This window comes from Electrona antarctica (genome assembly GCF_951216825.1).
Source record: "Electrona antarctica genome assembly, chromosome: 9".
NCBI classification, from domain to species: Eukaryota; Metazoa; Chordata; class Actinopteri; order Myctophiformes; family Myctophidae; genus Electrona; species Electrona antarctica.
Window position 1 is genome coordinate 17,162,116 of NC_136790.1, and position 10,170 is coordinate 17,172,285.

Genomic DNA, 10,170 nt, shown 5'->3' on the forward strand with positions numbered 1-10,170 from the left:
AAATAAAATAAAATAGGAAACTAAAGGGTCCCTGGCTCAAAATCTTTTCAAATGGGCATAAATACATATCAATTTGACATGAAAATGTTTGAGAGAGAAACCAGCACACAAGCAGCCATCTGGTGCCTAACAATGTCTCGCTGTTATAATTCCTTGTAACTCCCAGGGAGCATGTGGAGTAGTCAGTCAGTCAGAAACCTTTTATCTCTCTCTTTTCTCCAATTAATGCACTTTTTGATTGATTCATGAATACTTTATTGGCAGAAATATAATCAGTACAGGGTACAGTCAAACAGAAATGTAATCAGTACAGGGTACAGTCAAACAGAAATGTAATCAGTACAGGGTACAGTCAAACAGAAATGTAATCAGTACAGGGTACTGGGGCGGCGGTGGCTCAGGGGTAGAGTGGCTGGATGGTAACCACAAGGTTGCCAGTTCGAACCCGGGCTCCCCCAGAGTTAATGTCGAAGTGTCATTGAGCAAGACTCTGAACCCTTAATTGCTCCCGATGTGCTGGTTGGTGCCTTGCATGGTTTCCGCCGCCATCGGTGTATGAATGTGCATGTGCATATGAATGGGTGAATGTAATGCATCTATGTAAAGCGCCTTGGATAAAGGCGCTATATAAATGCACCATTTACCATTTACAGTCAAACAGAAATGTAATCAGTACAGGGTACAGTCACTTCCAAAGCTGAATCACTGAAAAAAGTCCTTGTGGACTTCTCATTTCCATTCAGGTCCTGTGTATTCAATTCATAATCTACTTTGTTGTGCAAGAGTATTGTGCAAAATCTGTTTCCAAGGTATCAACAGCAATTTTAACTTGTGGTTACTTAAAGTGGTTAAGTGTGTCTGTGGGTTTTATAAATATAAAACCAATTAAAAGTTGTTGACAACAGCTTGTGGCAAAATAATTATTAGATTGAATTTATTGGAAGATATAGGTTCTGTTTTCCATTTGCTGGAAAGTTAACAGTTTTGCTCATATGAGGTTTCCGTCCGACAGAGTCAATTATGGTATTGTGTAAGTGATGTGTTCGGCGCAACAACACCAGCATAAATTGGATAATCAGCGGGAAGCGAGGAACGATGTGCGCACGCACGCACGCACGCACGCACGCACGCACGCACGCACGCACGCACGCACGCATGCACGCATGCACGCACGCACGCACGCACGCACGCACACATCCTGATCGTGTTAATTCAACTCTAGTGTCTACAGATGGAACCGAATGCTTACGGGACCATTAAATGGTTCCATTTGCTGGGTTCAAATCTTAACCCATTTAGACCTGAGACTATAGGTTCTACAAAATGTCTTCTAAATCACGACAGTGTTCAGAAGAACCTGTGTTTCTATATCAGGTGGTGCTGGTCAAACTATTTCATGTCAAGGACCCACAGAATTATATGTAATTGGCCGCCGATCCCCATCTGAAAATATGTTGTACCAGGGACCCCCCCCCCCCCCCCCAGAAGCAAATATTTGAGTTGAAAATGTTTACTGTAAAATAATATATATTCAAAGATTTGTGCCACGTTTTCAAGATTTTCCAAGTGCCGCGCTATGAGCTTGTAGATCTGCTATTTTTCAATAGCTAAAGTATACAACATAATGCTTAAAACACCAAAAGGGGTTCCCGTCCTAAATGGGGCTTGTTAACACTCTGAATTTGACAGTGTTGGTCTGCCTACATGCATGGGAACAGATGATGATTCAGAGCAGGAGGCACGACTAAATAAAGAAGAAGACGAGCCGCTCTGAGCGCATTATGCACACACTGCTGTGCTCCACCCCAAGATGTGACTCATACTGATACCCCCCTCAAACCCCCCTCTATCTGTCTGTCTGTCTGTCTGTCTGTCTGTCTGTCTGTCTGTCTGTCTGTCTGTCTGTCTGTCTGTCTGTCTGTCTGTCTGTCTGTCTGTCTGTCTGTCTGTCTGTCTGTCTGCCTGCCTGCCTGCCTGCCTGCCTGCCTGCCTGCCAGCCAGCCAGCCAGCCAGCCAGCCAGTCAGTCAGTCAGTCAGTCAATCTGTCTGTCTGTCTGTATTGTATGTTTAAATGTCTTGTTATCTCAGCACATGCCTACATAATATGTGAGTCATATTATGACTCACTTGCTGACTGTTATATAGGTCTAAGATTCCCCCCCCCCCCCCCCCGTGCACACAGCTCAACTGTAAGGACTCAATGGACAGAACTCTGAACACACAGCACAGACTCTTAGGTGTTTTAAACATGTAGTGACAACGGCACAGCTATTGCATGGGGTGCACGTATAAATACACACGCACGCATGCACGCATGCACACCACGCACGCACACACACACACAGCCACATAGGAAGCGAGTACAAATACACCATGAGTCACTCCTTCCGAGTAGAATGATAGCCTCGGCCGATAAAGAATGAGATGTTCTGCTCATCCGTCTGTATTGTCTCATCTCTCTCTCCCTATCTCTCCTGTTCTCTCTCTCTCTCTCTCTCCCTCTATCTCTGTCCATGTCTCCATGTCTACCGTGACATCTTCCTCATTCACTCAGATACGCACGCACGCACGCACGCACGCACGCACGCACGCACGCACGCACGCACGCACGCACGCACGCACGCACGCACGCACGCACGCACGCACGCACGCACGCACGCACGCACGCACGCACGCACGCACGCACGCACGCACGCACACACACACACACACACACACACACACACACACACACACACACACACACACACACACACACACACACACACTCTCTCTCTCTCTCAATCATTAACCTATTGGGCTTACTTCACCATTTTTTCATTCAACCTTTATTTAAATTCTCGGAGAGACCATTGAGGGAACCCCTCATTTACAATGATGCCGAGATTACATACAAAAAAAAACCGTTTCACCATAACAGTGAAATTAACGACTTTCAGTTAGTCCTTAAAGGCTAATAATAATAGGCTATCTTTTAAAAAATGCGGAACTATAGCTGATCTACAAGCTATTTTTGTTTATGTATAAAATAGGGCTCAAATGGTTAACCTGTTCCTTCATTTTGAAACCTCGGTAGGGATCCCACAATAGAGTCCATTCCATTATAGCTTATGAACACCACTCAACCATCATGCTGTCAGTCCTATAGCAGCACAGCTTATATCTACGATCATGGCTACTGATGTCTGATGTCAGCTATAGTATAGCCCCTTGGGTGACATGGTGCACCTGCACCATGTCACCACTCCTTAAAAGGAACCTACATTCAGTCACACTCCACACTGATGAAGGCTGGATAGCCGAAACGTTTGTCATGGTTTGAAATAAAACTTTTTGAACCACAGTCTTGGTGTGTGCGACCCATCTCCTTGATCCTGAGCTATAGCCGACATCAGTTCTTCCCTTCACGTATGATCATAGATATAAGCTGCTCCCGTTTTGACACACATGCATTCCCATGTAGCCGCCCGTCATGTACTGCAGGGCCAGGGTTCTGCCCGTCATGTACTGCAGGGCCGGGGTTCTCAATGTTTTTGGCTGGGGACCCACAACAATGCTTTGGCCATCTTTCGCGACCCACGCCCCTCCCCACCACCAATACAAATTGACCGCTACAATAACCTTCATAATAGAGAACATAAATAAATACTGAAACCAGATATAATCTTCAAGGAAAGTTTATGCATGCATGCATATGTACTATATAAAATCTAAATGTCCATTTTCCAGCCATTCAGTTGCAAAAAATATATTTTTAAAAAAAATAATTTGGGGACCATCCAAAATAATTTTGGGACCCCCCGAGGGGTCGCGAACCCCAGGTACTGATGTACTGGACCTCTGTTTTGGCCTGACCGATCTAAAATGTGAATCACCACATGATGTACACTGTAAACTATATGAACATAACTCAGTGAGTTACATCCATTTGGTTCCATTCCTACTCTTAGAGTTAAAAGAACTAGATACACTTGACTGTGTGTTAACCAGAACAACGATTTGCAGCGGCCACATCAACGTCTTCGTTATCAACTTATGGAAAGTTGAATGAAAATGTACTTAAGGATTGCCACTTTTGCTTTGTGTAAATCATTTCTAGTGCTTGCTGGATATTAAGACTCATAATTTCGGGATTTTTACTGTATTTTGTCACATTTATTAATCTACATGCTGCTGCTGATTAAACATAGGGTCTAGCATATACTGTTTGATTTGCACAAGTAAAGTGCTGTGCAATGAGACGGCTGCTAAGCAGTTCACTTGTGTTATAGGATACCTCCACTGGGGTAGTTAGTAACATGGCTGTTCCAACATTCTAATAAAAGTGTATAGGGTAAATTAATGATGATAAAAAACATCAGGCCACATCTGTGAAATAATGACCGATTTGTCAACTTGAGAAAGCCTGGAGGGGCGAAACGTTGTTGTATTTAGGTTGAAATAAAAAGGACGGGAGCAGAATTATATCATGTTTGGACATTCCACTTTTTTCTTCACTTGGTCACTTTTTGCGTCCAGCACCGTATTCGGAAACTGGGATGTGCATATCGTTTTCCTTCTTTACTCTTAGTTTTACCACACATTAAATTGGGTCTTGTGTGGAAACAGAGTCAACATTGCTTGCACATTAACATTAGTGTCATCAGCTCAGATGGACAGAAATGATTCATTTCAATTTACTTCCTTACTTTCTGCTGTCCAGTTAGTGAAGGCGCAGGGAAAATATTACTTCATGCATTATCTCTCTCTCTCTCTCTCTCTCTCTCTCCCTCTCTCTCTCTCTCTCTCACTCTCTCTCTCTCTCTCAAATGCACGCACGCACGCACGCACGCACGCACGCACGCACACACGCACACACACACACACACACACACACACACACACACACACACACAGATGGCAGGTGTTCTGAACTTCTGACCCGCACAGTGCTGTCGTTACTGTTGCATCGATGACCATCTAATGGGAGCAGTGGAGTTAAAGCTGCGCTACGTAACGTAACCGTCCTCTTCTATACCCCGGTTATGAACCCGGTTTCCTGCGCAGATTGTTGGTTCCATTGAATTCGTTCTGGAACTTGTTTCCATCCAGTTTGAGGAGAAAAACAAATACTAAATAATCTAAACAAAAAGCAGGGCACAGATTGTCCTCAGCATCTGACTGTGACCTGTGAGTCTGGTAAAAAAAACAATTTGATTGAATCGTGATAAATGACGTACTGTCTGGTACTTGACGTACCAGACATATATGTCCGGTGGGCTGACCAATCACGCTCAATTTTTTTTATTTTTGCTTCCCCAGTTTTAGGATTATTATGGTAATTATCAGAACATGGAGGGGTGTTTTTCCAGTAAAACTGCTGGTATTAGGGCTTGTTTGTTTGTGTGTGTGCCTCGACGGAACAGGACAGTAGAGTATATCTGTTATCTGCATGCATGGTAGTGGTTTGGCCAGTCTGGGCCAAATGTCCGTTTTTTTTACCCAACCCAGTCCAGCCCTGCGTTAAGCTGCCGTCGTGCATGCAGTGGACGCTGGACACAGCCACAGCACACAGTTCATTTGAAGGCTAAAGCAAATCCCATTCTTAAAAGATATAAATCATAGCTAGTGGGGGTGATGCTAATCCAAATGTCGGGGATGAAGAGGAATGTGTTGGTAATGGATCTGTAGGGGAAGCACAGCTGTGACAATCACAGAGTTATGCACCAGCCTAATGCCCCAACGGGCTAAAGAAGCCCTTTTCAGTGGCAAATTGGGTCTTAATGCAGGATGCTCTGTTCTGTCCAACATGCTTGATCCCCCCACGCCGACAGCCACAGACAGGTGACGGCAATTAAAGATGTAATTCACCCAACAAAATGTGACTTATTGTCTATCAATTACAGACCCATGCATGAAGCCTTGAATGCATGGAGATTTCTTCGCATTGCTGAGCCAATAATTTGATGAACGGGAATCGGTCAATAGGAGACTCAGTAGGAGACTCCGCAGGTCATCAAATTATAGGCCTGTCCTTTTTACAAAAAACAAACATTCTCCATTAATTCAAGGCTTCGTGTGGGGTCTGTAATTGATAGACAATAAGTCATTGTTTGGTGAACTACTCCTTTAAGCGAATGGCGGTTTTGGTAAGGACATGCAAAGAATATATTCTATTGTACAGTATGTTACTATACTGTACCTTACATTCACATGCCATTCATACGCACGCACGCACGCACGCACGCACGCACGCACTTAATTCAAGCTTTCCGTACAGCTGCAATGTTGGTGAGTTTGACGTTGTTTAATACCATCAGATAGGACTTTTCTGTTTGGATGAATGGGCTGCCAATGGAAGTTGCACCTACGTAGGTAGCACCTTGCCATTAACTTATATGGTAAGATGGCCGCGGTCTGCATATGGAGAATAGCCAGCATGCTTTCTGGTCTAGAGGGCGGGCGCGCAAGGAGCAACCGCTGGAGAATATTGGTTCACCGATCTGAGCCCATATTTCATGTAGGCCTATTTGCTAAATAGTTACTGTATCGATTTTAAATCATTGAATCGTATCGTATCGTATCACCATAATGAACCAATATTGTCCATGTATCGTATCGTCAACCATGTATCGTGATACGTATCGTATCGCTCTTAAAATGTATCGTTACACCCCTAGTATTTACCCCCCAGACCCCACTTTGAGAACCAATGATATCAAAAGAAGAGGCAAAGCGTAAGGTATGTATATGTATACGGCTTTAGGCTGAAGGGTGTCAGGAACATACCAGATACCACTGCTGGTTCCACATGGGGTCGTCGAACAGTTTGTCCACCGGGCAGTCCCTGCACTCCCGCAACGACGCTCGCTTGCTGCGCTTCCTCTCGTACTGCTGCTCCGCCCACAGCACCTATCAGAGAGTAATCAGAGTATGTGATATCACATTATTATTATTACGTTTTACCTTACTTGAGTATTTCCAATTTCCAATACATTTACTGATCTACTCCACTATATCTCGGATCCAACTATTGTACTCTTATGTTTTTGTTATTTGTTGTTTTTGAGTGGTGCAACCACTCCTATAGACAGCTATGTGTGTGGCTGTGTCCCTGGGTCTGTCCCTGTGTCCCTGTGTCTCTGGCTGTGTCCGAGCACGAACATAGTGTTAGTTCACCACCAAGTGTCACGCTGCACAGCCTAACACACAGATACAGACACACACAGGCCACACAGGAGTACAGTACAGTACAGTACAGTACAGTACAGTACAGTACAGTACAGTACAGTACAGTACAGTACAGTACAGTACAGTACAGTACAGTACAGTACAGTACAGTACAGTACCACTCACTTCAGACGGGTCTGACTTTTATGGACAAAATGAGAATCGTGTGAGAATCGGGATCTCAATTCTCGAGATTCACATTTGAGCTGGAATCGTGCAGCACTACCCTCACAGTGCGTTTTAACAGCGGGCGAGCATCGGCTGATCACATCGCCTAATCGCCCGGTATCGCCCAAAAAGATTAATTATTAATTAATTATTATTATCTTTTCGGGCGACGTTCCTACGCCCACTTAACGCACTTCCGGAAAATTCATCTGGCTGTCGCCTGCTGTTAAAACGTACTGTCAGAGTTAGACTCGGGTCCAAAAGTGAGGGTTTTACTTTGTCAAATCTAGACCTTACCCGATCATCCTCTGTGAGCCGTTTGGTGATGTGTTGGGCACTTCTCTTCATCCGGAGAGGATGGCTGTTGTGTATATACAGGAAATAGTTTTCCATGGCCCCAATCTGCAGACAAGACAAACAAGAACCTATTTTATACCTGTATGTATAGGAAGGGATATCTATAGTCACAAAAAAACATTCATCCTGCATCGTGTCAAGACATTATACGCAAGAACTATATATGACTCTAAGGGCCCTATTTTCGTCAGTGCTAAACCCTGCTTATCCCTAAACGTATTTGCTCTTTTTTGTTTTTTTTACTGTTTTACTATTTTGAAACACGTTTAAGAGGTGGCGCAAGATATAGCCCTAAATCTAAAATGTGTATTTTCACTCATATAAACTTTGGATGTTTTCTTTCTGTGATTGCATGATCTATGTTTCTTGCCTGACACTACATTGTGGCAGGAGTTACAATTAAGTGCTGCTACTGTAAATCAGATAATATGCTTACTTTATTTCCAAGCACCAAAACATGGATGCAATGGGTCATATCTGGGCAGATCCATTCAGAGTCAGACATATCTCATCTCTAAAATGACTTGCATTGTAGTTCATTCATGCTGCTCGCACAGTAAAAATCCTCAGGGTGATTTGACCCATTTGTAACTCTCAGAGTCACAGCCTACTGTAAATTAAAATGACATTCTTGGCCTATTTGCAGTGACAGCCAGGCCACTTCATTGACGCGGAGAAGAGTCAAGGACAAAAGCAGTAGGAATGGACAGCATTTCCCTGAGAAGCAACAGGTAGACAACCTGTTGGACCTGTTTAGCCTATACAATGATCTTTATGAACAGGGATTTTTTTACAGCCAGGCTTAAAACGCAGGTTTTATAATGTCTAAAAGACTCAAGTTGAACAGGAAACTACAGACGTCTGTCAAACAAATTGAAACGTGGACCATCGTATAGCTGCATACTAATACTATGACACTTGAACCGCAGAACGACGATGGTGATGATGGTGGCGATGGTGATGATGGTGATGACGAACAAGACAGTGGTATAAGAACATACAGTACAGTATAAATCCCAGCTGGGCTGCATTGGCAGGACTGAAAGCTTTAAAAGTTAATCATTGACCGCTCTCTTTAAGAACATCAGGTTCATGTGAATTAATGAGCTGATCGTGCAAAGATCCATACACATCTCTAATGTGTTTGCATTGCACAACACAGGCCTCATGTGTGAACAGGAGATAAGGTGCAGGATTGGGGAAATGAAAAAAAATAAAAAGATAGTTTTGAGTAATCATGAGGGGTGTGTGTACACAATGAGTGATAGATTGATTTAATCTGTGTGCTTTTACAGGATGACAACAAAGCGCTGAATGTAATAATTTGGGCTATCATAAAAGCCATGAGTTTGCTGTTAAGTGACATTATATCAACCACAAAATCAAATAACAGGAAATTATACAATATAGTATAGTTACACATAAATGTTGTTGTTTTTCATCACAGTAGGCTATGAATAATCTTATTTTATTGCTAACCCATCAAGGCTACCCTTAAACAAAACAGTGCTGAAAGCCTGAACCACATGTGACAATTAGGCTTGTTATATGATCACCCTGCATCCTACAATGAATGACCATCTGCATATTATATTCATCATAAGCAGCTATATTATATAGTTTCATTTTCAATACAACACAAGCCCTGTTCTGTTCTGTTCTATGCACACTGAAATATTTAAGTAGAAAGAAAAATAAAAGCTCAAAGCATCTCGCGGAAGTATTTAGGTGTAGGATACAATGCATCGTACAGGTCTACGACTGACAGCGTCGCTTGGCGACAAAGCCAAGTCAAACTAACGGCTTGGAGATATATTTTAGCCTAGCGCTTTTCGCCAAGCGACACAGCCAGGCTATAGACTGCTACTTTGTGGAAGAAATAATCAGTGTCAAACGATCCGGGGCGAGTTGGTTTGGTGGTTGTTCTCTGCTCTGCTCTGCCCTCTCCCCCTCCCTGAGTCATCAACCTACCGGTTTGGGCATCTTGTATTCCAGTTCTCTGGCCAACGAGTCGGCGGCATCCTGGCCGCCGGAGATCTCCACTGCCCACTGGTTGACATACACTCTGTCTAGGTCTGAGTCTGACACAGCGGCGGCAGCGTCCATGGAGGAGGAGAGGAGAGCCGCGACAACACAGCAACACATCACAACCACTGGGCGACGACATCTCACTTCCATCTCAAAGATTACAAAAATAAAATAAAAGATAGAAAAAAAAAAGAATAATATAAATTATACAAAAATAGCCTCTACAATAACACTGCCGAAATGCTCAAGTCTAGAGCGATAATAATCCTCAATAATAAATAAATAAGCCTTGTATAAATAAATTCGAAATTCTTCTTCTTCTTTCCCCCTCCAATAAGCAGCTGGATGGGAGCTGAGGGGACTTGAAAATGCGTGTGTTATTCCATCCAAGAAGAACTGAAGCTGTGG

At 43.3% G+C, this 10,170-nt stretch overlaps 1 protein-coding gene across 1 annotated transcript in view; it reads right to left on the minus strand.

The window, feature by feature from the left end:
• pcsk1 (proprotein convertase subtilisin/kexin type 1) overlaps positions 1–9,879 on the minus strand; it is a gene marked incomplete at both ends in the record, with an annotated part of 35,970 nt that extends 26,091 nt beyond the window's left edge. The window contains 3 exons of the mRNA XM_079510593.1: positions 6,769–6,891; positions 7,675–7,779; positions 9,706–9,879. Of these exons, the coding sequence (XP_079366719.1) occupies positions 6,769–6,891; positions 7,675–7,779; positions 9,706–9,879 (402 nt within the window). The remainder of the gene's footprint in view (positions 1–6,768; positions 6,892–7,674; positions 7,780–9,705) is intronic.
• Between the last annotated feature and the right edge of the window lie 291 nt (positions 9,880–10,170).